The 27,053-nt window shown below is 48.6% G+C and overlaps 2 protein-coding genes across 2 annotated transcripts in view; one reads left to right on the top strand and one right to left on the bottom strand.

Annotated features, from left to right (window-relative positions):
• STARD3NL (STARD3 N-terminal like) overlaps nucleotides 1–19,342 on the top strand; it is a 55,330-nt gene extending 35,988 nt beyond the window's left edge. Inside the window, exons 3-9 of the mRNA XM_036737540.1 lie at nucleotides 2,075–2,152; nucleotides 6,641–6,718; nucleotides 9,095–9,148; nucleotides 9,228–9,345; nucleotides 14,467–14,568; nucleotides 17,783–17,858; nucleotides 18,873–19,342. Coding sequence (XP_036593435.1) covers nucleotides 2,075–2,152; nucleotides 6,641–6,718; nucleotides 9,095–9,148; nucleotides 9,228–9,345; nucleotides 14,467–14,568; nucleotides 17,783–17,835 — 483 coding nt within the window. The 3' untranslated portion in view covers nucleotides 17,836–17,858; nucleotides 18,873–19,342. The remainder of the gene's footprint in view (nucleotides 1–2,074; nucleotides 2,153–6,640; nucleotides 6,719–9,094; nucleotides 9,149–9,227; nucleotides 9,346–14,466; nucleotides 14,569–17,782; nucleotides 17,859–18,872) is intronic.
• A 6,715-nt stretch (nucleotides 19,343–26,057) lies between these two features.
• Nucleotides 26,058–27,053, bottom strand: part of LOC118830593 (T cell receptor gamma constant 1) — a 93,692-nt gene continuing 92,696 nt past the window's right edge. Inside the window, exon 6 of the mRNA XM_036737478.1 lies at nucleotides 26,058–26,461. Coding sequence (XP_036593373.1) covers nucleotides 26,322–26,461 — 140 coding nt within the window. The 3' untranslated portion in view covers nucleotides 26,058–26,321. The remainder of the gene's footprint in view (nucleotides 26,462–27,053) is intronic.

Below are 27,053 nucleotides of genomic sequence, written 5' to 3' on the forward strand. Positions count from 1 at the left end.
AGTCTGGAGACCAAGGAATACTTTGACATTTTCTGCCTTTGGGCCAGAGGCTCCTTGTCTCAAGAGCTCGAGATGATTTTGTAGGGACCTGCCTCATGCCTGTGGGCTCTGAAAGCTCCTGGGACACTGCAGGGCCTTTAATGGACGTCAAAAATCACTGTGTTTTTTGTTCAGATGACTGGAAAACTAATTGTTCTTTGTTATTCAATGACTAGAGTTGAAGAGGCTCCAAAAAAATGACCCCCTTCAAGGTCCACTTGTTGGATTTTTGTGTTTTTTTCTCTCCCATTTCTTTTTTTAAATGAAAGTGGAGGTAGAGCTCTGGCCTCGGAGTCAGGAAACCTTGGGTTCAAACCATGTCTCAGACTTAACCTTCTGGGGCCTCAGTCTCCTCTCTTGTGAAGTGGGAAGGGGCTGGTGCAGGGGGCCTCTGAAGGTCTTCCAGCTCCAGATCTAATAGACAGGCAGCATGGGGGGAACCCTGGTTTGGGAATCTGGAGGCAGCTCTCAAATTCCCACTCTGCTGTTTTGTTCCTCTGGGATCTCAGGCAGGTTAGACTCCAGTCACCTCATCTGTGACATGAAAGGCTTTCCCCATATGATCTCTAAGGGTCAAATCCTACAACCCATGGGTTGTTTCAATAACTGAGAGCCTACCAAACTCTTACATATTTGTTCTTCATCCCGGTCTCCATGTTATCCTTTTTTTTCTTTAGAGACTGGGTCCCTCGTCTTGTCCAGACTCAAACTGATCCTACGTGGCATTGACCTTGGAGGACTTTCTCTGGTTCGTGCCTCTTTAGACAACCTCATGGCTGAACCCTTACTCCTGGGGATGCACCATATCGGAGCTGAATTTAGTGCTGACATCCAATGGGCAGAACCCACTGTAGATTGAGTGATCCCCCAGCCAGAGCCTCTTGGTAGCTGGGACTATGGGAGTGGGCCACCATGCTCAGCCCTCCATGTTATCCTAAACAGTGTGGTGGGAGGCTTGATGAGATGCCTTCCTGAAGTCTAGGCAGACCACAGCCATCACATTCCCCAGCTTGGCCAAGCTGTTTCCCTGTCTGCAGTGGGGCAGAGGTCAGTCTAGTATGTCTTGGTAACCCGTGTTGGCATTTGCTGTTTTGAAAATATTCTCTCATTTCTCATCTGTTTGAGGAAAGCTGTGAATGGGAGAATGGCAGACTGTCACCAGGGAGCAGGAGAGAAAGCAGCCTGTCTCCAATCTGCAGTGTAGCTGCTAGCACAGAGCTTAGTGGGAACGCAGGTTAGGTTAGAGTTTGAAGGGTGATGGGGAAGCCACCATTTGTCCAGGGAGAGCACCAGGTCATGGGTCAGGCCTGAAGTTGAGAGAGGATTCTAGTTTGGCTCATGTTTTAGGGGTAGTTTTTAAATGATATTTTTTCTCCTAAGTGAGGAAAATCCTTTGTAAATCATAATCTGTCTCTCCTTTTGAGTCATGCCTTTTTATTGCAGCCTTCCTTTTTTGAAGAAATGCATTGTCACCCCAACAGTTGGTGAGAGCAGGACCTCTCACTGTTCAGCTGGACGTGTACCCCTAGCACTTAGTATGACATCTCTTTGCACATGGGGAGGGAAGAGTTCCATTTGACTGACTCATCTCCTCCCTCGGGTCCTCTCAGTGACCTCTGGGAGTCAAGGAGTATGAGCTGGGTGGGCTTGAGGGTCTTTACCAGCTCCAGGTCCCATGTTCTCACCACACTCATGTTCAGTGAATGGATTGACTGAACACTTAAGTTAAACAGGATAGTTTTCCACATGTCATAGATTTAGAGGCAAAAGGGTCCTTATTCAACCTTCCCTAGTATAATCATTCCTGTGTCCCTTTAATAACTGAGTAAATTGAGGCCCACTTAGACAGGAGGTGGGAGATCCTGGAATCAAAGGGAAATTCTTTGTGCTGCTGTGTTTGAGCTTTTTTCAACCATGTTCCGAGATTTCCATCATCTGAGGAGGGTGGGCAGGGATGTGCCTTTGAAAGCATTCGCTTTGATTTGTGTTCCCAGCTTTGACCGTTCTCTTTCCTGTTCTCTTCTATCTCTCCTAGGTGAATGGGGGCATTGAGACCACTCTGGAGAAGGAGGTGGTGCAGTATGACTACTACTCTTCCTACTTTGACATATTTGTGAGTATTTCCCATGTCCCCAGGCCTATCCCCGAGGGCTGGTGTAGTCAGAGGCTCTGACACTCCTGGGCCTCTTCAATCCTTTCTGCCTTTGGCCCTTGGGGGCTTGAAGTGCAGAGGCCCCTCGGTGCTGCCCCTGACACCCATGCTCTGCTTTGTGCCTCCGGCGGGCATCTTCTGTGGTTCAGTCACTGCTCCACCCTTAAACCAGCTAGAAAGCCAGGGGAGGGAACGGGGCACAGGAGTGTGTGTCTACACATCAGGCTAACTGTATCTTTTTAGGGGAATGAGCATGGATGTGGCGCTTATTACTAGCCAGGCTCTGGGCAAATGTGATCTCATTTGATCCTCAGAACAACCCTTTGTGGGAGGTGGGGAAGTTGAGGCCAACAGAAGTGAATGACATGCCTTTGGGTGAGGGAGAGCAGGGTAATTAGAAGTCCCAGCTGCTTACTCTCATTCCCTATATTTCTTATTTTTTTGATTCAAAACATTTGTCAGAGCTTCACCCCCCCCCCCCCCGCCCCGCTCCCCCCCCCCACCTTCCATGCTTTTCCCTTGATGAAATGACCAGAAGACAGAAAATCAAAAGGAGAAAAGGAGAAACTTGAGTTCAGCAGGTGTGTTCAATGCCCACTGTGTGCCCTCAGATAGAAGAGCAGACAACAGAGAATTTAGACACTTTGGTTTCTCTACCAGACCTGCTCTGGTGCTGTGACTTTGGACAAGTCTCTTCCTTCTGTGGGTCTCCATTTCTTCCTCTGTGGATGAGCTGAGCTTTGAGGCTCTAAAATCCTGTGACCCCAAGGAGCAGAACCTCACGGACTATGGCCCAGCCAATAGGAATGCCCTCTTGCAAGCTTGGTTAAAGCACCTGAGTGATGCACAGAGTACATGCCAGACTCTGGGCAGCTTGTCCTGGCCGCGTAGAGGAGCTCAGGAAGCACTGTGTGCCGGGCTCCTTGCAAAGGCTAGGAGTAGAAACACAGAAAGGCAGAGAGAAGGGTGGTCTTTGCTTGCAGGGGGCTGACATTCTAGCAGGCTGAGACAAGGGCTCATGGTGGAGACAGTCCAGCAGGTCAAGAGTGCAGCCTACACAGGAATGAAGACATGGCTGTCCTGGGCCTCCTCCTTAAAATGGAGGCTCTTGGAGGAACGAGCCAGTCTGGGAGAGAGCTGGCAGGGTCCTGGGGTCAGGCCACAGATGATCTAAACACATAGATGGCTACAGAAGGTTGAAAGACAAGCTGGGAGAAGGAGGGAATGACTAGGCCAGGTATTGTGGGCCTCAAGGAGCCTTAGCATTCTCTTGGCCAAGGCTCTTATTTTACAAAGGTCAGTGACTTGCCCAGGGTCACACATTTTACAGACACTAGACTTGAACCCATGTCTTCTGGGTGCTAAGGGAGCAAAGATGTTGTCGTCTTTCAGACAAACTCAAGATTGTGGTCAGTTGAACTCGAGAAATGCTATGGATTTAGCCCTCACTTGGCAGAGATGGATGAGCAGGAGCATTCTGGAAAAGTGAAAGAAAAGGAGTGAATCAATTCCTAGAAGTGAAGCATTTTGTAAAGAGGTCATGAGGCAGATGAGAGCCGAATGGGTTAGCCAGCCTTCAGCTGGGTGCTCCCAGAGGGCAGCAGGAGGCAGGGGATGCTCCGAGAGGCCAAACCTTGTCTGTAAGCGGCAGGATGTTGGTAGTCCAGTAACAGCCATGCAGGGGGTTGGGAACCTTCAACCTGCTTTAACCTGCTACAGGCATTATTCAGATGCCATTGGCTCAGGTAAAATGGAGATTTCAGAAGGGATCTAGGGAGAAGAAAGACTGATGTCAGGAAGCTCAAAGCAAACTGGGGCCGCCCAAGCCACCCCTCCCAGTGACCAGAGACCAAGGAGAACGTGGCTTCCTGCCATGGAAAAAGCATTTTCACAACTCTTCATTTACTCAGTCAAAAAAAAAAACCGTCTATTTCCTGAGAGGTTTCAATGACAATAAATCTTTAAACATAAGTTATCTTCAAACCAGGACCCTTAAACCTAAGTGTGCACCTGTGCCTGAGATGCATGAAAGAAAAACCAAACCCAAGTGCAAAGAGCAGAGGGAGAGTTCAGAAACAGTTTTAGGAAGCTCACTTCTTTAATGTTTCTGTCTCTATTGTGTAAAACAGATTTACAAAAGAAGAAAGCATCACATGGTGAAACAGTAAGGCAGTAGTAACAACGTAGATGATAATTTTCAGAATGCCTGTGTAGTTCTGTATTGCAAAGTACGCGAGACTGCACATAGAAGGTAGAAGAAGTAAACCTTTTATTCAGACGCCAGAGAACCAGATCCCACAACCAAATGCTCAGCTCCCACAGACAGTCCACTTAATCGTAACAGCAAGGAACCCAAAACATTCAATACAGAATATCACAACATGAAGCCTCAACATCCTCAAACCTCTCCAACCCGCTGCCGGGGTCTTCCCCAAAACAAACTTAAAGTGCAGCTAAATCAGCCTGTTCAGTTCTAACAATCATGATGGTGGCCATTAGCAGCCATAAGTAAGCCCTAACATCTTTCTCTCTCTCTCAGCATTTTTCTGTGATGTAACTTCTTTTTCCTGTCAGGAAGCTCTTCCCACCACATGTAATTTAGGCTTCCTGTGATGTAAGCAGGTCACGTGGCCCATTAATGGATGGGAAAGATCTTCAAATCAAAATTGCTGCTACACATGGGAATTTCAGAAATCCCGAAACTGCTTACAACGTTAGGGAAAAATCAGCTGTTTAGCTCTCTCTGCCTGTAGAATATAAGTATATGTATGTGTAAATTCAATGTATTTGTTGTTATTTATACGGATTCATTACCTTCTCTGGACCTATTTTCTCATCTATGAGAGTTGGCCTAGGCCAGGGACGGGAGCCTGTGGCCTCCAGGCCACATGTGGCCCTCTAGGTCCTCAAGTACAGTCCTTTGACTGAATCCAAACTTCATAGAACAATCAAAGGGCCTCAAGGCCACAGGCTCCCCACCCCTGGCCTGGGCAGTGTGTAAGGGCCTTTTCAGCTCTGTTTTACGAGTCTGTCTACAGAAATAAAAATATGGACCCATTCTTCATCTTTGTACTGCAACTTGAATCCTCGCTTGAAGAAATGTAGAACTTGGAGGTCCATTTCTTCTCTTCAGTATAGAATACCACGTTTCCTAGCCATGGGCATTTCCATTAAGGTGAAGAAGGGAGGGAAATCCCTGATTCATAAACATTCGTTGTCGTTTGCTTGTTTCAGTCGTGGCCAATCCTCTGTGACCCCATTGGGGGTTTTCTTGCAAAGACGCTGGAGAGGTTTGCCATTTCCTTCTCCAGCTCATTTTACAGATGAGGAAACTGAGGCAAACAGGATCATCCAGCCAGTAAGTGTCTGAGGCCAGATTTGAACTCAGGAAGATGAGTCTTCCTGAACTTGAGGCCTGGCCACTCTATCCACTGCACCATCTAGCTGCCCCATAATTCTTCATAAATATTGAATACAACTAAAATCACTCCTAATCCAAATTAGATACAGTAGATCAGTGACACATGCTGCCGGTACAGCTCACACCAGTGTGCAGGGGAAGGGAGTGGAAAGTGGGAATTCGTATCTCAAGTTTGGCACATAGTCAGAGACCAGACTTAGAGGCACTTGACTCCCTGACCTGGCACCCGAGGAGGCTCAGCTTTGCCTTATCCACGAGCTGCTGGGGCTGCTGGGGCACCTGAGCTGGCGCCAGGAGGTCCCTGGATTTCCTGTTGATGACTGTCCTTGGCATTCCTTTCCTTCCTTCCTGTCCCATTCACCCATTGCTTGGGAGAAGTGGACATCTCATCTCACCAAGGTGAGGATGTAAACACCTGGCCTAACCCCATTCCTTCCTGGATGCGTTCCAGAAGTTTGTGTTTGCGCATAAAATGAGAAAGGAACATTCCAGAAGATATTCTACTGTAGGCTGTGGTGTGCCGAGTCAGCAGACAAAGAGGGTGTTTTAATCCTATGTTCTCTTTAAGGCTAAGCAGGTCTGGGAGAAGCAGCCTTGGCAGCCCTGGGGGTTGGTTTTTTCCTATCTGCTCGGACCTTCCTTTTCTCCCACAAGGTTTGACCATCAGGTCCGTTATCTAAGGCTGGCTGTTCTTTCTTTTTGGCCCAGTCCTTTGGTCTCCTCTGTCCCTTCACATGGCAGGCTTTGTCTAGCTCCACATGACAGGCGGGCTGGCCAGGTGCTGAGTGGGCAGGCAGGAAGACTTGGCTTGATTCTGCCCTCTTACACTCAGTCTCTGTGACCAGGCACAAGTCACGTCACCCCTCTGCCTCAGTCTTCTCATCAGGTCTAGATGTTCTCTGAGAATCCTTGCTGCTCTAAACTTAGGAACCTTGTCCTGGTTATTGGCCATCGAATGTAAGTCATAGGTGCTTGTTTTGGACTGTTAAAATGAGGAGATTTCTTTTCTTCCCTCTTTTTTGGAACAGCTCCTGGCCGTTTTTCGGTTTAAAGTGTTAATCCTCGCCTATGCCGTGTGCAGGCTGCGCCACTGGTGGGCGGTAGCGGTGAGTATCCCCCCCACCCCCATGCTGACAGTGATGAGTGAGCCTAGCTGGGTGCTGAGACCCGTGGCATCTCCTCTTCACACCTCAGGGTCTCTTGTTGTTGGAGGCGATGGAGGTCCAGTTTGCCTTTTGGTAGAACGCTGGCATCGATGCGCCACCAACCCTCTGTTTGCGGGCACTCCAGCATGCTTGGGTTCTTTAGTTCTCGAGGGGCTTCCTTCACCTGCTACTGAAGAAATGACTGGGTTTGTCCCATGGCTCGAGAGGCCAAATAGGCCACTGACAAGGAGACATGCCCTCCCCCACCTCATGCTGTATGTACCTGAAGGGGTCCAGGAACAAAAATCTGTGTGGCAGTGAGGTTGTTGTTAGTGAAGCTCCCAAGGACCCCAGGCTTAGAGCTGCTTTGACTTCAGCCAGCAACCCTAAATCTAGAGGAGGGGGAAGTGAGAAGGAGAGGAGGAACTGAAGGCATGGATTTGGTCACCCCACCCCTCTTCCTGCCCTGGGGGAGTCTTGAATTTATGAAAGGGAAAACAAACTGGCTCTAGGCCTTTGGGCAGGCAACCACTCTACCTCAGTTTGCTAGTCTGTAAAAAGAGATGCCCTGGGCCTTTCTGAGCCTTCGGTGAGATAATATTTGTGAAGCAGAGTGCCTGCATAGTCAGCACTATATAAATATTTGCTGTTATCATCATTAATATTATTCTGGGATTCTGAGTGGACATCTTCCTATCTTCTCTTTTTCTTCCATTTATTTCTCGGTGCATTTCTGATGGTCTCCTGAGGCTAGGTTTATCCTAATCCGTGTCTCATCTGGGGAACAAACTACTGTGTGGCTCAGGCATTTAGTGCCCTAGACCCAGCTGTGGACATCTCTGGTTGTCAGATGTTGTTATCATCCCGTTCTACAGATGACAAAGTGGAGGCTCAGAATCCTTCCCTGGATGCTTTGTAGTGGCAGCCATGGGCAATTCGTATCACCTTTAACCCAGATTCTGGAGTCCAGTTCCCTGCTCTCTGGTATTCACTCAACAAACACTTTTTCAGTGCCTGTTAAAGGAGGGAATTGTGTATACAAAAATCATTATGATCAAGGCCTTGCTCCCAGGGAGCTTTTACTCTCCTGTGGGGATCTGAGGACAAGGACACAGATCAGGGGAGAGCAGGGGCCCAGGTAGATGGCCATGGCAGGTGGGAGGAAGGCAAGATTGCCTTCCCTGGGGCTGGAGAACATGGTGTCCAGAGATATGCCATTGGAACTGGCAGCCCCCTTTGCACCGTGCCCACCCACAGAAGAAGGGAGCCCTGACCCAGATCCAGCCTCTGGGCCAGGTGAGGGAAGCTGACCCACAGCATGTGCTTTTGGGGGCTTTACAAGGATTCTCTCCCTCCGTCCTCATGACAGCTTTGGGAAGCGGGTGCTCTCGCAGCCCTACTTTACAGATGATACAATTGAGGCCTAGAGGGGTCAGTGACTTGTCCATGGTCACAGGGCTAGCCAGCATCTGAGGCAGGATTTGAACCTGGGTCTTCCAGAATCTAAGTTGGGCGCTTAGTCCCCTCTGCCATCTGGCCACCACCTAGGTGACTGCCAGCCTCCCTTCCTGCTCCAGTCTGGGATCCTGTGGTTCTGACCCTGAGTGAGTGACTTTACCTCCCTGATCATCAGTTTCCCCAGCTGTAAAATGAGAGGATTGCTTTAGGGGATCTCAGTAATGCCATCCATGTGAATTCTTTGGTTCTAGAGAGAAATAAAGCATTTATTAAGCCGGGTGCTGGGGGTTCAAATATGAGAAAACAAGATGGTCCCTCTTCTCATTCTGGTGGGGAGACAAAATGTGAGGCTCAAGAAAGCCAGAGAGGAAAGGGGGGGTGTCTCCAGGTGGGCAGGGGTCCAGAGAGCAGACAAAGCTCCTCTGGGCAGTGGCTGTCCTCGTGTGTGCAGCTGCTCCTCTAGGCATTTGGCCAACTTGCTGCTCACCCCCTGTTCAGGGTAAATTATGTGAATAAGGGACACTTTGATGGACCCTTAGCCATCTTTGCCTGTCCTCAAATATTAGATAAGGGTGAGAGCCGAGAGAGGGCTGTGCCCTGCCACGTACCGTGGGCCTGCTCTCCTTCCTCGACTCACCAAGAGTGCTCTGATTCCCGGCTGTTGGATTTTGTACCTGGGGCACAGATATTACCCCATGGACACAATCAAGGCACATGCCTGGATGCCTAGTAAGTGAGGAGCAGGCCCAGCGGCTCAGGCCCGGCCCAGGTGCCACGAGGGGACTGGAGCTGGAGCGGGCTTCTCACTTCTTACACAACTTGGGTCAATGACGAGACTTTTATCAGCATTTGCACTGAGCTCCGTGCTTTCTCTTGCAGTTGACGACAGCTGTGACGAGTGCCTTTTTATTAGTCAAAGTCATCCTCTCCAAGGTAAGAGCCCCCTTCCCTCGCCAGGGACATCTCCTGGGAGGCCCAAGGCTGACCCTTCTCCTCTCCCTCCATCTTTCAGCTCTTCTCCCAGGGGGCCTTTGGTTATGTGCTACCCATCATCTCCTTCATCCTCGCCTGGATCGAGACCTGGTTCTTGGATTTCAAAGTGTTGCCTCAAGAAGCCGAGGAAGACAACAGTAAGCTCCCCGCTCACGGCTCAGGGGCTTGGATTGGGTTGGGGAGGGCCCCAGGAAGCTCCCTGGGAACCCACTTGGGCATTCAGAGGCTGCTGAGGTGGGCCACATCTGCTCTGCAGGAACGCGGGCTCACATTCATCAGTTCTTTCAGTCGTTCTATCCCTGCTCGGTGCTCCAGGAGGTACCAGAACCAATCAAACGTGGCCCCAGCTGTCTTAGAGCTTGTCACACTGTAGGAATAATGGGGCATGGATCTGTACATATAATGTAATAGATGTTCTAGAAATGCATTTCTAATATTTATAATATGGGTCATTTATTAATAACCACCAATTTAATCAGTTAGATATTGGATAATATAAAAATAAATTAAACAGCAAACAAGTAATATAAGAAAATAAATTAACTTTAATTTAACTTAATAGATTTATAATAAACTGATATCAAAATACAATTTTAATGAAATCTAGGCTGGGATGTTTGTTACATATATATACACACACATGTCTATACATAGATACACACATACACATACACACACACACAAGAACACAAGAACTTCATAGGAGTAGTATAAAGTAGAGATGCTTCGGGATCAGAGAAGAACCTGCTTCAGTTCACAGATGCCTGATAAGTATATTCCCTGAGCAAGGCTGATGTCGTGTGAAGGGCAGGGGACCAAGATGAACAATGGCAGGCTAATGGGGGATACAGCACACCCCTCCCCGCAAATAAGCAAGCTCCAGAGTGTGATGAGGACAGAGTAGTGCTCATTTTCAGCTGGGAATGAGGAGAAGGTTGATGGAGGAGGAGGCACCGAAGTAGGGCCTGAGGAAAGAGGAGGATTTCCCAGGGCTGAGGGGAGGCCAGAGTTTGGTGACATGGATGGGGTGGATTGTATGCAAGAAGTTTGAATGGAATGCCAGATTCCGATTTACTGGATGACCTTGGGTAAGTCACTTAACCTCTGCCTGCCTCAATTTCTCCCTCTATAAAATGGGGATAATATGAGCACCTTACTTCCAGGGTTGATGTAAGGACCTTAAAGTGCTACGTCAATGCACAGTATTGTTATCTATTAGGTAGGGGAGGGTGAGCATACAGAAGATCTGATGTGCACTGTGGCTGGAACTTATGAGATCGGAAGGCTGGAAAGATAAGTTGGAACCCTCTCATGGAAAGCCCTGAATGCTGGGCCCAAAAGGCTGTGTTTTACCCAGTGGTCAGGGAGGAGTTTTGAGCAGGGGGTCAGCGGGGTAGGGCAGCTCTTTGGAGGCTGGGTGGGGAGTGAGAGAGCCTGGGGGTGGGAGGACAGGAAGGCCTGGCCCGGAGAAGCAGCCGTGTGAGAGGGCGGAACATGGAGAGAAAATCAGCAGGACTTTGTCCACTGACTGAATGCTAGGAGAAGGGAAGAGGCAGAAGGGCTCCTGGGTGAGCAGCACCATAGCAGTGCCATTAACAGAATGTGGGCTGAGAGAAGAATGCGGAGCTGGGAAGGAGCCCCATGGGGCATCCCATGGGGGGAGGTGGCTGGCAGCAGGAAGACAGGCAGACCTGGGGGCTGGGAGGGACCCCGGGAAGGGAGGCCATTGTCTCATCCATTCCCATTTACACTGCCAAGTGTTGGGTTCTGGCTCCATTTGTGTCTGATCTTGTTTTGGCGTTTGTGAATCAGCATTTGTTTATCTCTTGGCTACCCCCTTGATTTCTTCAGTCCCTTTTGCTTCATCTCCTTTAAGGCAGCTTCTTCCCACTAATTCTTTCCCCCTCCTTCCCAACCCCCGCCCCTCCCCTGGGCGGCCCCTTTCCCCTAGTTCTGCTCTTTGGTCCAGTTATCTACTTCCTCCCCTCTGTTTTCTCTCAGCGTAGTTGCCAATTAAAAGCCACCTTCCTCTTCTCCCTTTCTGTTTGCCTTGTGGCTTGTTCTTGTTTTTTAAAGTTTTCTGCCTCTTTTTCTAAAAAGGATTTTGTTTTCTTGTTCTTTTTTTTTTTTTTTTTAAAGTTTGCTTTGGCCCTCAGGTCTTCCTGACCCCAGGTCTAGCACTCCCTCCACTGTTGCCCCTAGCAGCCCTCACCAGGAGAATTAGGAGAAGCCCTAGGCACTGAGGGAGGAGATACATGGGGTGCTTAGTGGTGACCAGCTTGAGGAAGGATGCAGAAGGAGCCATTGGAATTGCCCATTGTGGGGACTGTGGCTTTGGGGAGCGGAGAGGAGAGACAGAAGCCACATGGTGGGGCTGTGAGGAAGAGGAGGCAGTGAGGAGCAATGGGACTTTCTCTCTAATCTTGCCCTTAAACTGATGGCTTGAGGAGGTGTTTTTTGTTGTTTTCATTTTGTTTTGTTTTGTTTTAAGGATATTGGAGACCTAGGTGTATCTTTAGCCAGAGAGAAAGGAGCCTGTTGAGAGGGAGAGATTGAAGATGCACAAGTGGGAGGGCTGATGGATAGAGCCAGCCCCTGGGGTAGATGGGAGCAGGTGGGCCTGAGGACAGAAGTGGATGGGTGAGCCGAGTAGGGAAGAAGGCAGGGACAGAGATAGAGAAGGTGCCATCTCTACTAAGGAGAGTGAAGTCCCTCATGGCGAATTTCCTTATCTTCCCTTATACTGTCCCCCAGAGGTTCCCAGAGATAGACTGAGGGCCAAGGGAGTTGGAGCTCGAGAGCAGCCCTTTGGGGCCCGGAATTGTGAGTCAGTCAGACATGGACCAAAGGGTGGTTGGGCACTGCTAAGGACCCAAGAGTCCAGAGAGGCCTGGGCAGTGCCACTTCATGGTTTCCTCCAACAGGGTCAGCAGCTCCAGAACAGTTTCAGAGAAGGCTGGAATGCTTGAGGCAGAGGCCGAGGTTGGCTGGGCAGGGGCAGCAGAGTGGGTGAGGATCAAGTCAGGAGAAGGAACTCGTTGGATTGGCTGAGTTGGATTCATTCTTGTGAAGGGAGGGGCACAAAGGCTGGGAGAGGAGAGTGGTCAAGGGGATGAAAGTCACAAAGAAGAAGGTCAGGCCTCAGCAGGGTGGTGTGGACAGAAGCCTGAGTGTGGGGAGCTGCAAGCAGTTCGTGAGGAGGAGAGGGATGGGACAGTAGCCTGAGGAGGAGTCAGATGTCTGCACAAGGGGCTTTTTACTCAGGGGAGACTTGGAGTGGGTTTAGGTCTGACCTAAAATCCTTTCATTAAGGGAATTTGTTCTGTGAAGTTTGGATTCAGTCAAAGGGCTGCACTTGAGAACCTAGAGGGCCACAGGTTCTTCACCCCTGGTAGGAGAACTAGAGGTTGCAATTTGCTAGCCTTGGGTCAGGGGAGAATACCATGTTAGGACTTTGGTGTGGTGGAGCCATCACAGAGCCTGTCTGGATTGTAGCAGGGAAGTAAAGGGCCAAAGGTTACAGAGGCACGGAGGGCCTGGGAGGCTTTCCTGATCCTGTCGTCTGGTGGGTCCTACAGGTCTGTTTATTGCAGATGGGGGCCCAAGGTTGGGTTGTGTTGATCCTCCTATTTGTGGAGGGTTTTGTGCTTTAGGCCCAAGACCCCTGAGTGCAGTCAGGAAACCAGGCTTCCCTTTCAAAATGAAATAAAACATCAGGTAACCATATCAGTATGTTGAATTCAGTCATCTTTATTTTTCTGGAGTAAGGTCAAGTGAGTTTTTAAAAAAGGCTGTTAACAAAGTTTTTGTGTTTATACACGAAGCTGTCATTTTGGGGAATTTTTGTATACATGCCTGTTTGACATTTAAAGCCCCTTACAACGTGGCTTTGACCTGCCCTTCCAGCCTCATTACTCATTACCCCCCTCGTATGCTCTGGTCCTGCCAACTGCCCTTCTTCCTCCTCCATGAAGCTATAACTCCCATCTCCATGCCTTTGCCCAGGCCACCCCCATGACAGATGAACTTCCTTCTCACCTCCCTGCTCTTAAAGTCCCTGTTTTTCTCCAGGGCTATACCCACTGCCTTCTCCATAAGGCTCTCTGGTCTGTCCCTCCCCTTCCCCTCTATGCTAGAGCCTCCCCACACAATTATCCTGAGTCTCCTTTGTATGTTTTCTTTCCACCTGCCTAGGTAGATCCTGCCCCCTGGCCAGTAGTAGTCTCCTTGATAGCAGAGACTGGCACACATTTCTCTTTGTAGCCCCAGCACCCAGCATAGTGCTTGGCATACTGTAGGTGCATAATAAATGCTAGTCGATGGTTGACGATGAATCAGAGAAAATAAAATCAGATCTGTTTTGGGGTGAGATGCAGTAGAGAGAGCAGCTCTGGAGGAAAGCAAATGTTCCTCCTGATCCATCTGAGAGGGAGGCCTTTCTTCCCGTGACCCGGACTCTAGTCATGACCCCTGACAAAATCAAGACCAATTTGATTGTTCCCAAGTAGAATAACCACTTACAGTTTACCAGGTGCACTAGTCACAGCCACTCTAAGAGAAATTGTGCCAACTTCCTTCCACAGGCCTCTGGGGCCCAGAACTGGAGCCTGGGCCACTTGGCTCCCGGTCCATATTCTGTCCCTTATCTGGCATCTCATGCTGTTAGCAACCATCAGGCTGGTGGCTTTGGAATGGCCTGCGGGTGACCCAGCTCTGGCATCTGGGCTCTCTTTCTGTATGACACAGATCCTGCTGGCCATGCCCTGAGAGCAGAGTCTAGAGGGAAGGGGGCTGAGTGCTAGTGATACAGGAAATATAAACATGCCTTTCAGCATTTAGAGGAGGATCAGGAGGTCAAGAGATCCCCCGTGTCTGAGGCCTGGTGTGTATCAGAGTCACGTCAAAGCCACTGCTCTTTGACCAATGGGCCTGTGGCGGTCTCTGAGGTCATGGCTTTGAGCAGGAAGCCCAGATGATTCATGGAGCCAAAGGTCAGATATTGGACTTTTCTTTCTGATGTCATTGATGTAAAAGTGAGGAATCCTTTTCCCTGTTCACTCTTCCTGTCCAGCAAGGACACAATCCAAAACTAACAAGTGCCAGGCAGTAGGAAGGGACGTTCCAGAGCTTTCCAAACTCACCCCCTTCACAGCCACATGCAGGTGTGGGTACCTGTTGGCAAGAATTTTTAGGTGGCACTAGCTCTCTGTCCCAGTGTGGCAGACTGATGCCCAGCCTCTCCATCCCTTCTCTTCCAGGACTTCTGCTGGTTCAGGATGCTTCGGAGAGGGCAGCCCTCATCCAGCCGCCTGGGGGTCTCTCGGATGGGCAGTTTTATTCCCCGCCTGAGTCTGAAGCAGGTAAAGGGTGCTTGGCTGTTGCTTTGGCTCCCCTGTTGTATGGGAAAGCCCCCCAGCTTGGTACTTCTGCCTGCCTGCCGCTGTTCATGGTGGCCCCCCAGAGGAGGCAGGGAGGAGGCTCTGGACCCACACAAACTCTCTTGGTGGGTGTTCTCAGTGCTTCTGGCTGGGCCCAATCCCTGAGTTCCAGGGGCCTGCCCCAGAAGGGACAAACAGTAGGATTCAGCTTGGCCTTGGGGAGCCCCTCAGACTGGCTACGCTTTGCTCATAGTGCCACCTGGTGGAGCTGGGGAGCATCGATGGTACTGTAGCCAGGCAGCTGGGCGAGGCATTGGGGAAGGAGGAAGGTGGAGCGCAGCCAGGCCAGTTAATTCTGCATTTCTTTGTCCTTGCCACCTCTAGAGTTTCCAGTCCTGGAAACACATTGGAATGTAAATGTTCCCTAGAAAGGGGACCTTCTGGAACTGGCTTGGGATGCTGTCCCTGGGCTTCAGAAAGCCAGTGCAGAGCTGGGGGATGGGGGAGAGGGGACATGCCCAGGGTCACCCAGCTAGTGAGTACGTGAGGTGGGATCAGAGCCTAGGGCTTGCTGATTACAAGTTCAGCACCCAGCTATCCACAGTGGCTTGTTGCTTATGGTTATGTGTGTATAAAGGTGTGTGGTCATCTTCATTTAGAGGTGTGATGGAGGGGGGTGGGATCTTTCTGTTCAGTGGGAAACGTAGACAGACCTTTGGCCACTGGGTTTCAGGAATTGTGTGAAGATTTCTCTCCTGAGAGACCCATGGTGTTGGTGAAGAAATGCTGCCTCCTGGCATCACTAAAGACTGTAGAAACAGATCACCACTGGGGCTATAATGTGAACTGATCTGAGAGCTGTGAGACACCAGTTAATGGCATGGTGCATGGCTTTGGTTCCTCTGTTGCCATGGATACTCTTTTCCTCTGCCATGGAAACACTGAATTCATCACCTCCCACTGGCCTCTCTATGACGAGCCTCCCTGTACTCAGCTGGGCTGGTCCTGGGAAAGCAAAGTCTGGCACAGAGATCTTTGTGCCTCTTGGTGTAGACCCACCTGAGTGAGCTCGAGCACCATCGTGGCAGCCTTGGAGTTGGGTCACAGTTGTGGGAGGTGACCAGACATGGTGGGGGGAGTGCTTTTGTTCTTCAGCTGAGACCCAGGGATCCTGAAAATACTCAGCCATGTTTTGGAGAGATCATAGCTGGAAGGCTCTAGAACTGCCCAGGCTTAAGGGCATTTGTCAAAGGCCAGATGGGGCTATTGGTGCTGAATGAGCCTGAGAGATTATTGGTGTTACCCTAAAAACCAACATCCAGAGAAGAAAGCAGTTAAACCACACCAAAGATCATGTATGATTTGTGATCGTACAGCTGAGAAACAAAACTTCCTGCTCCTTGCGTCCTGTGGGGGATTTTTTTAAACCACTAATTTCACACCAAAGGCACAGTTTCTGAGCTGAAGCATAAACCATGGCCAGGGTGAAAGTGTGGGGTAGAACTCTTCTCCAAGTTCTCAGCCGGCCTTTCTCCTTCTTGGTCGAAGCCCCCCACCCCCAGCCACCTTAACCGGAAAGCAGGCGCCCCAAAGGGCTGCAGCCCTCTCACAGCGGAGGAGGCAGTGCAGCAGCTCGCTGGGGTGGGGAGGGTGCAGCCCAGTAACCGGCCTCTCCTAACCTGCCTTCTGGGGGCAGATGCTCAGACCAGGCGGTCTGTGGAGCCAGTGCAAGTCATTGGTTACCAGAGATGAATGTAGACGTATGTGCCTCTGTACACAAGGGTCTACACATCTGTGTGTGTAGGTTCTTGTGTGTATATTACAAGTGAGAATGACAGAGAGGAGCCAGGAATAAATGTGCATTATAAAGTCTTGGCCCATGCTGATCTTTTTGGTTTTCCCCAGCGTATCCCACCCACTCTGTTGTAAGGCTGGGATTTCTATTTTTATTTGATTTTTCCATGATAATATTTTAATAAATGTTTAATTTTTATTGCTACTTTTTGCTTTTGCCTCATTTATCTGTCCCCCTCCCCTGCCCAGTGGACCATTCCTTCTAACAAAGAATAAAAAGAAAGAGGAAGAAGAAGGCACTTTAGCAAAACCAGCCAGTGGCCCGGCTTGACAGTGTGTGTGGTGTGCCGTCCCCATCACCTCCCAGCCCAGCCCAGCTCCCTCCATTGTCTCCTAAGGACGGCGGTGACCTTCTGCTTCTGCATGAAGCGCTGTGTGGACAGCCATTGTGGTGGTTGTGGCTTTTGCTTCCATTGGCACGATTGTAAATGTTGTTTTTCTCATCCTTCTTCGCTGTCAGTTCATCTCAACCTGCCCAGTCTTCGGAAGTCTCCACAGTCACCCGATTTCCCCTCGCCATGGTTTGTTTGGCCATCTACCCTCTGGGCCGCAGGTGTCTGCTTGCTTTTAGATCATCACTGCCACAGCAGAGCCCCAGGGAGGGCTAGCTGTGTGTGAAGCCTCCTTTTGGTGTTTGCCCTTCTTGGGGTGGGGTCTGTGCCTGGCGGTGGGAGGCCTGATTCCAGATTGCTTTGTGGTGGTCCTGGCCTTGTTCTGATATCACTTGAAGGTGACAGGCTTGTAGGTGAGGTGGGCAGCTCATATTTCAGCCACTGAGAGATTCCGGTGAGCTCAAACCCGACCTTGACACTTCCTAGCTGTGTGACCCTGGGCAAGTCACTTCTCTGTTTGCCTTGGTTTCTTCATATATAAAATGGGGATCATCAATAGTTGTCACTTGTCATTAAGGACTGCTCCCTGGTTCCAGCTGAGTCCACTGACTCGCATTCTCATCTGACCCACAGCTCTCCACTGCTTTTCCCCATAAGAACAGTATGAGATGCTTTATTAAAAGTTTTGCTGAGCTCTGGTTAAGCCATATCGATAGCATTCACCGGACTCCCTATGTTAGTAACCCTGGCAGAGATGGAGAACAAGGTTAGTCTGGCGTGGCCCTTGGTGCAGCCATGCTGTCATCCACGCCACGTCCCCGTCTAGTTCTTTCAACTTCCAGAGCCTCCGTTTTTGCGTCTGTAAAGTGGGGGTAATCTTTGCACCTGCCTCACAGGGCTGTTGTGAGGATCCAGAGAGATCATGTATGTGAAAGACCTAGCACAGTGTCTGGCACGTAGTAGGCACTTCATAAATGCTTGTTCCCTCCCTCTTCCTTTCTCCCACATAGGTTCTGATGAAGAATCTGAAGAAAAACAGGACAGTGAAAAGCCAGTCCTGTAGCTGTGAGAATTATTTTGATGAAAGTAAGTGTTTGGAAACAAAGGGGGAGAGCCCCAAAGTACAAATGTTGTCTCTGGGAGGGTTTTCACTGGGCTGACCAGCACAGCCTTACCTAGATATATCCTTTAGTCAGTCAACAAATCGCCTTGATATTCAGGGAGTGAAATATCTTACTGTTTGTCTGTGGGTGTGCTTGGGAAAGCGTTGTAGGTGGCAATCCCCAGGCTCCCCGAGGGGAGCTGAATTTGCAAATGTCTTTACCAGGTGTCCCAACACTGTGGGTATTATTTGCTGGCATAAGAAATCTCTCTTTTTGCCCAGTCTTTGTGGCGAGGCGGGTAGGACAGCGAGGAAGGGAACTGTGCTGATTGAAGGTCTGGCATGCCAAGGACTGGGTCAGGCTTCCCTACCAAGTAGATGCCATGGCTAAATCACTCCCTTTTGCTTCAAGCTCTCCATCTGTAAAGTGGGGCTGGTCTCTTTGCCTTGTCTGTTGCCCTGATCATTAGATCATGGATATGGGAATTTTTAAGATGGAAGAGTAGGGATTGATTCGAAGCCCCTGCTCTGCTCTAGGTATCCCTGATGGGCAGGCAATGCCAGGCCCTCTCAGGGCCCTCTAGAAGCCCACACAGAAGAAGGAGGCTGAGCCAGTTTTACTGGCGCCAGCTTTGCCCCATCATGTAACTCTGGAAGGAAAAGCTGCTTTACAAAATCACGATGACCACAGGCTTCATTCCTTACCAGCCCCTCCAGTGCTCTCACTCTTCCCACTGTATTTTGTTAGATAAGTTCTGATGCCAAGATGTAGGGGATGATTGCTCATGTATGCCCTATATTGGCTGCTTACTGCCTCAGGCGGGGGGTGGGGGGGAGATGAGGAAGGGAGGGATAGAAGTTGGAACCAATGTTAAAAATTATGTGTAATTGGGTGAAAAATACAGTCTTACCAAGAAAAGATAGGAACCTAAATAAAAGAGTGGGAAATGACAGGAATGATGAATATTGATCCCCTCTGCTTCTTGTGACTACTCCAGACTGTCCCGTGTCCGTCTGCGTTTGGTGTGTGAAGGCCCCCAGCGTAGCCGGCTCTCCCTGGGAAGCCACTCCCACCTGCTAATCAAGGATTTATTTATTGTGATACCTCATGGAAGATTGTCCTCGACCCACGCGTGTACATTTGCCTGCCTGGGGCTGGTGAGATAATGTCCCAGAACAGTCTGTGCTGTCGTCTGCTACTGAACCTGGTCTAGTGGTAGGGAGCTCTGGGAAAGTCTCGTGCTGTATTCCTAATGTGTAGACGCTGTAGCATAGCCACCTAACACATCTTCTGTAACATAAAAGTACGTGGATTTTTTTTCGGACTCACAGAATGGAATTGTTTTATTTGTCTCATAGATTTATTTTATATTTCTTTTTTAAAAAATAACATGTCCTTGTGTGTTTTTTAATTCATGCATATGAGGTCTTTGTACAGTTTAAAAACATTAATAAAAGGCAACATCCCAACTTTTGGCTCTGACCTCTTACTTCACTGGGTCCATGAGCCAGGCAGTGCATACTCAGTATCACCATTGCTGCCTTTTTATCCAGGCCATCGCTAGTCTGAGGGGGTAGGCACGGGCCCCGATTGGGGCCTGATTCGACTGGAGTAGAGAGCTCCCAGGTGAGCACAGTCGGTTCCCAGTGCTCGTTGTCATCTTTTTTGCCACTTGTTGTCCTACTTCTGAGAGGTTCAGTGGCTTGTTCAGGGTCCCACAGCCAGGATGTGTCAGAGGCAGGGCCTGAGCCCAGATCTTCCTGATTCCCAGACCAGTTCACAGCCTGCCTCTCTTCTTGGCCAAATCCCTGCCTGGACCCTCCCTAGAGAACACTCTGCAGCTCTTCTTCTGGCCCTTTCCATATTGTGGGGGGGGGGGGGAGGTCCCCGTGGAACCATTTCTGCCTCTTCTCTCTTCTTTGTCCAACCTGTTGCCCTTTCCACAGGGCAAGGCCTTCCTGGTCCTCTTTATTTAAATTTCTAAGTCTAAACTGTCGAACTCATTAACAGTTGTTTGAAAGGTCGCCAGTCCTGTTCCTTTTCTAGGCCAACATAAAAAGATGATCCCTTTGGAGCTGAAGGGAATTCAGGTTCATCATCCCTGCTGGTAATGGCTGCTAAGTCAGTGCTCATCAGAGAATGGTTTCTGTGTCCTAAGTCTGTTAGTGCCTCGGTAACTAGCACGTCCTCTTTGAGAGCAAATGACAGCTAGGCATGCTGTGCAGGAAGAGTGTCAGCCTTAGGCAGACTCAGCCTGCCATGTGTTAGCATGGCCTGGGGGGTGGGGTGAGTGTGTCTATGCTCATGAATGTGTGATGAGTGTGAGAGTCTGTGTGTGTGTATGTATATATTTGTGAGTGTGTATGTGAGGAGTGTGTGAGTCCATGCATGTGCATATGTGTGTGTGTATGTGATAAGTCTATATGTGTATATATATATTTGTGTGTGTATGTGCATGTGTGTGATATGAATGTGTGAGTCTGTGTGTAAATTTGCATGTGATGAGTGTGTCTGTGTGTATAAATATTTGTGTTTACGTGTGTATATATGTGTGAGTGTGTGTACATGTGTGTCTGTGTGTGTGTATATATATATTTGTGAGTGTGTGTCTGTGCATGTGTATATTGTGTGATGAGTGTGTCTGTAAATTTGTGTGTGATGAGTGTGTCTGTGTATAAATATTTGTGTGTGAGTATGTGTGTGCATATATTAGTGTGTGCATGTGTGTGATGAGTGTATGTGTCTATACATATATGTGTGTGTGTATGCATATGTATGTATTTGAGTGTGTGATGAGTGTGTGTGAGTCTGTGTATATTTGTGAGTGTGTGCATGTGGGTGAGTATGTATGTATATTTGTGAATGTATGTGATGAGTGTGTCTATATATAATTTGAGTGTGCGTGTGTGTGATGATTGTGTGAGTCTGTGTATGTATATATTTGTGTGTGTGTATTTGTGTGTCTGCATGTATATATGTGAGTGTGTGTGTGTGATGTGTGTGTGAGTCTGTGTATATTAGTGAGTGTGATGATGAATGTGTGAGTCTATATTTGTGAGTATGTGTGTGTAGGAAGGATGTGTATATGTGTGTGTGAATGCACATATGTGCATTAGAGGGGGAGGTAGAAGGGGAGAAACATGGCCCAGTTGGCAAGACACCAAACCCCCATGGCTGGTGACAACACCCGAGGTGGTTGTCAGAGGAGTTGGTAGGGGTCTCAGTGGCCATGGTGTTTGAGAGGAGGGAGGGAGAGCATAGTGGGGAGCAGAGGGAGGGGGCATCCAAGGTGCGCCGGCCATCTGGGCAGTGGCCAGAGGGGGCCTCCTGCTCAGCGGTCCAGCTTCCTCCTTTGCATATTGTCTCCCTTGCCTGCTCCCGACTCGCTGCTTGCTTTCTCCTCTCAGTCTTTCTCTTCTTCCAAGGGAGAGCTCAGGGCCCCCTCCTCAGGGACCTCTTCCTCCACTGGCCACCATTTACGAATGCCCTGATCTCCTTTAGTTACCTGGTGTTTTCTCCTGGGGGGTGGGGGCACAGGGCATTTTGGGCACATGTTTTCTCCTCCCTATAGAACATGAGCTCCTTGGCCAGAGGGGTTTTATCTTCCTATCCTCCCCAGTGCCCTCGGACAGCCTTGCACATTCTGGGGAGAAGGGTTCAGCTCTGTGATTGGACCAGTGCAGAGGAGAGGAGATGGCATTTTCAGGGAGGAAACTCCTTCTGCCACTGTGGACCAGCACCTCCGCAGCAGCTAATCATTTTGGAAGAGCCCAGGACACGGGAAGGGGAAGAGCTTTGCCCACAATCACCCAGCCCATATGTCTCCGAGATGGCACTTGAACCCAGGCCTTCCTGACCGAGGCTGCCTCTCTGCCCTCTAAACCAGTGCAAATAGAATGTGTTGATTGTTTGTTGACTTGAATTAAGGTAAACATTTGCAGTAGGTGAAGAAAACAGGAATCCAAGAGAACTCACTGGGCTGATGCCCATCAGTAGCTCAGACTGGAATGCACAGTGTATGCCAAAAGATTGGACATTGTCTTGGGTTTGATATTCATTCAAAAAACCCTGGGGATGCAGTCTGCAAGGAGGCCTCAGGAGGGACACAGAGCCCTTAGCTGGGTCATGTCACAGTGTTGGCTTCCTGCAGGGCCTGTTCTTCAGCAGACTCTCTTGATAGTAAGTACATGGTTCCTATTCTTAGCTTGCCGCAGAAGTAACGGAGAGCTCATTGTGCGAGGCCCAGGGAGGCCGGCCGCAGCCCCCCTGCACGGCCTCTTGACATAGGCTGCTTTTTTTCTGCTACTAGCTGTGGCCTTGGAGAAGGTGCAGGTTTAGCTGTGGTTTAACTGCCCTGTTTTGTCACATAATACCCCAGCCCCTCCTCCCATCACACGTCCCCAACTGATAGCGGCTCGTTTGACTCAAGCCCTTTCCACCAACCCACCGCATTGCAAAGGAGTCCATGATACACACATCCGCTGCTGCAGCCACTGCCCCTTCGGAAGCCTAAATCAAACCCCAGTAAGAGTTTGGGGCAGGAAGGGTGTGGGGGAGGGGACTCACTGGTCAACTCTCCTTTCCCCTCTACCTCCAGCTTTTATAATCAACCCCAAGAAAGTGATGTTAATTCGTGTGCTTAACACGGTGCTTGGCACATAGTAGGTGCTTAATATTTATTGGAGTGAATGAAAATGCTCATTTCACCGTTCATTTATTACCAGTAAGCAAAGGAGAAGTGAGTGAAAAGATCTGGACACCCTTAGGAGCATAAGCTAGTAGCTCCAAAATCTGAAATAAAATGATTGTTTTTCTTTTCTACTCTCCTTTTCTTCCCCTGTCCCTTTAAGAACAAATGGGATCTTTTGGAGGGTTTCCACAGAAGGCTGTGCTATTCCTCTGGAATGTTGATGCTGGTCTCGACACTTTGGAATTATTGGTGTCATTTGTTCTGAAGTCTGCTTTCTTCTCATGCCTTCTTCCCTCCTTCCCTTTTCCCTACTTCCTCTTAACCTGATAATAAATATGTAATGTATAGATTCTATGTGATTTCTCATGTATTTAGCAAATATCCACAATGTGCAAGCTGCTGTCTTCAGCACTGGTAGATACAGCCTTACAAACTTACAAATTTGGTGCCAGGGATATTTGTTCCCAAAAGCCTGTTGGCAAGGAGACCAGCAAAGAAATTATTGTGCCAGCATGTGAATTATGTGATGGCAGGAATCTCACAATGGCTGACTGTAGCTCAGAGACAGGGAAAGAGAATGTGAGTATGTGACCTACACACACTCATGCGCTTTAATTAAACATTATTGCTCAATATAGGCTGCATGAGAATTGTTCAAAGTATTTTCTGAGGACATTGCAATTCATCTCTGCTAGATGGTCTTTGAACCCAGAGAGAGAATTAATCAGGAAACGAGCCAGTAACAGATGGAGGAGTTTGGGCTTTCTCTGTCCCTGAGAGCACCTGAGAGGTATCATTTTCACTTTGCTTACACCCTGCATCCAAGATTTTGAAGGGTTTCTCCATGTACATTAGCACAAGCATTCTCTACCACCTTTAAGGCTATTATTTGCCTCTTTTGCCCTTCATTAGGATAGTAATTATGTAATATTAAGGCAGGGAGGGACCTTAGCCATCAAGTCAACGCTCATACACAGAGGGAAGCTAAAGTTAAGGACAGGAAGACTTGAATCCCTGGCCCTCCACTAACCCTGTGACCAAGGGGAAGTCATTTAATTTGTATAATGACAGTGGACTAGATAAGAGTATTGGGACTAGATACGTGATCCGGACTGAGTCACTCACCAAACCAGGACTTCTGCCCCTTACCAACTCTGTGACCTGGGGCAAGTCACTGTCTTCTCTGAGTCATGGTTCCCTCATCTGTAAAGCAAGGGGGTTCAGCTGAGAACCCTGAGGCTCCTTCCCACTTTAAATGTGATCGCATGACTTGCTATGCCCAGCCACTGAATAGTGCTCATACCCAACCCTTCATGGTTCTGGCCTCAATGTGAGTAGGACTCAACTTTCCCCAAAGTATGTGGAGGGCTGGCAGGCAGACATTAGGTTAAATGGACTATGGAAAATTCTCTTCAGCCTTCTATGCCCTTACGAGAGTTAAAGGGAGAGCAATGGAAGGATTCGGTTCCATTGCTGGAGACGCCAAGATTTTATGTTGACTTGGTCAAGTTCACTCTCTGATTTAATTTTCTGTACGACTTTGCTCAGGCCTTGGCTCCACCTGGGATTTTCTTATGCCTTGGGAGCATTTCCCCCTTAAAAACACAGGCATCCTGGGAATGGGGGATGAGTGACTCTAGTCTGTTTGGCTTCGAGTGTTGTTTCCAAGCCACCAGAAGATCGAGAGTACCAGCCTCATAACTAACTTCTCTGGATTTTATCCAAGGCTCTCTCTGTCTCGATGCTGTGCACGTTAACATTGAATAGATCTTAAAACTTCATGTCACTCAATAATGCAAGTATGGTGGGCTCATCACTTCAGAGCCAGAAGAGCTATTGGAGATGTGCTAGTCCAAGCCCTTCCCCCATTTGGCAAATGAAAAACCTGAGACCCAGAGATTTAAAATAACTTACAGGATCATGATATGATCAGCCAGAAGAAGCCTTAGAAGTTGCCTTGTCTAACCCTCTCACTTTGTAGATGAGGTAACTGAGGCCAAGATGGTCAGGACCATGCAGGCCTGCTTTAGAGCCAGAAGGGGCCTACGTGGCCATCTGGTCCGCTGCTTATTCTGGAGATGAGAAGATAGAGAAATCAGAGTGCCCTGCCCCAGGTTACATAGAGAGTAGGTGGCAGAGTTCATTTGACTGTTCCAGAGAAGGTGCTATTTTGGAAGGATGGTAGTCCTCACTGTCATTTCCCATCATGCATTTGAGAAAATTCAACCAACAACCTCCATTGGTGAGGGAGGGAGCCTGTGTCCTAAAGCATGGGCTTTATCGTAGGCATCATAACTGAAACAAGCCACCAGTGGGGCTCAGCAGCTAGGTGAGATAGAGTGCTAGACCTGGAGGAAGGAAGACCATAGTTCATATCCCACCTGAGAAACTTGGTGTCACTCTGGGCAAGTCTCCCACTTCCTGCCTCAGTTTCCTTTTCGTAAAATAGAGATGATAAAAATAGCACCTGCCTCCCAGACTTGTTAGGATAAAATGAGATTATACATATTCACTATTCTTACTCTTATTAGCTCCTTTAGGCCTTGGTCGGGATATGATACTGCAATCAGGCTGGCTGGAGGCCAGCTTAGACCTGGATTCCCCCCAGCCCCTGTATATTCTACAATCCAGTGACACTGGCCCCCTGGCCATTCTTCATACAAGACCTTTCATCTCTAGACTGGGCATTTTCCCTAGCCATGCCCCATGCCTAGAATACTGTCCTTCCATTGCTGCCTGTTGGCTTCCTTCAAGTTCCAGCTAAAACCCCACCTTCTACAAGAAGCCTCCTGATCCCTTAACTCTGATTTATCCTCTTTATTTCTTGTTTGTACATAGTTGTCTCCCTCCTAGGAATCTGAGCTCCTCGAGGAGAGGAGCTGGTTTTGGTTTTTTCCTCTCCTTTCTTTGTATCCCCAGCACTTAGCACAGGGGCTGGCACATAGTAGGCACTTAATAAATGTTTAATATGAGTCACTTATTCACTACTGGCTTTCTAGCTGGTGAGAAACTCATAGGGAAAGCCCCTCCTTCATTCCCCCGGCAGTGCCCAGAGGAGACTAAGGCATTGGGAACCAAATAATTGGGCACCCTGATTGATACAGATGAACAAGAGGAAGAGATCACATCATGATGGGCCAATTCAGCCAATTCCCAGTTCCAGTTTCATATAGATCATAGTACAGGAAAGAATGAGACTTGGAGATAGGAAGACACAAGATCAGACTCTGCCCCCATCACTTTCTGGCTGTGTGGCTGTGAGTGAGTCATTGATGCTCTGGGAGCCTTAGTTTCTTCATCTGTAAATTGGGGTGAGTTAGACCCATAATGTCTCCCCTCACTGGACTGTTGTGAGACTCCAAGGTAATAATGTATGTCAAGTGCTTTGTACCTCTGAGAGTGCTCCGTAGAGGTGAGACACCATCATCCCGTCACTGGGTAGCACCTGACTAGGTCGGACTAAAAGAGCTGACACAGCAAGGAGAGAGCTTCAGTGGTTTTATTGGGGAGAGGTCTATCAGTAAAGCAGTGCATAGATATCTAGAGCAAAGCGCCCAAAAGAACAAATTTCTCACAACCTAAAGTTTCCTGTTCGTCCAACAGACTAAAAGAAAGCAACTTGCATTGTCCAAGTTAAAACAAACATGCGTTGCTAAGCAAAATGGAAATAATGAGAGCCAACAACATGGCCACTGGCCACCTCCCGCAGAAGACAGACCCTCCCCTCTCTGAGAGCTGAAGGGCGTCCCATCACGCCTACTTTGTCCACCAGCTCCCAGCCGCCCCCTTTTGGTACAGGAAAAAGAGGGTGATGGCAAAGTAGATGGTACTCTTCACAAGCAGGATGGTATAGGTATAAAAGGCTGATGTGTTGGCAAAATGCAGCTCCTGGAGTCCTAAAATGGGAGAACCTGATTAGTGCCACATGGCCCTTTAAGAGATACAGGAGCAGAGGCATTGGGCAGAGAAGCCAGAGAACCTGAACTCTGGCAGGGACAGCACCAAAAAAGAAAGTGAGCCTTAAAGGAGATTGGAGAAAGCAGGATACTCTAGGCGAATGGTGTGCTTGTATATTTGCTGAGAACATTTCTATATGATACCATGTCTTGGATTCTCTTTTCCTCACTGGGTCTGATTCAGAAGCATGCAACAGTATAGTAATAATGATAATAATAAAAAAACCATCATTCATATAATATTTTACAAGCCTTGATGTACTATATAAATGGTAGCTATTATAATTAATAATGATAAAAATAATAATACTGAATGGAGTCATCTTTCTAGATCTCCTAGGGGATTCCAATGTCAGAGATGGAAGGGCCTCAGAGGTCACCTAGGGCAACCCTTACTTGAACAGGAATCCCTAAGGTATTGGAGTTCTTAACCAAGAGGCCATGAACTTAGTTTTTTTTAAATTGATAACTGCATTTCAATAAAATTGGCTTTCTTTGTAACCCAGTCTCATATTTACTAGCTGTGTGATCT

Source organism: Trichosurus vulpecula, chromosome 9, assembly GCF_011100635.1.
Source record: "Trichosurus vulpecula isolate mTriVul1 chromosome 9, mTriVul1.pri, whole genome shotgun sequence".
Taxonomy (NCBI): domain Eukaryota; kingdom Metazoa; phylum Chordata; class Mammalia; order Diprotodontia; family Phalangeridae; genus Trichosurus; species Trichosurus vulpecula.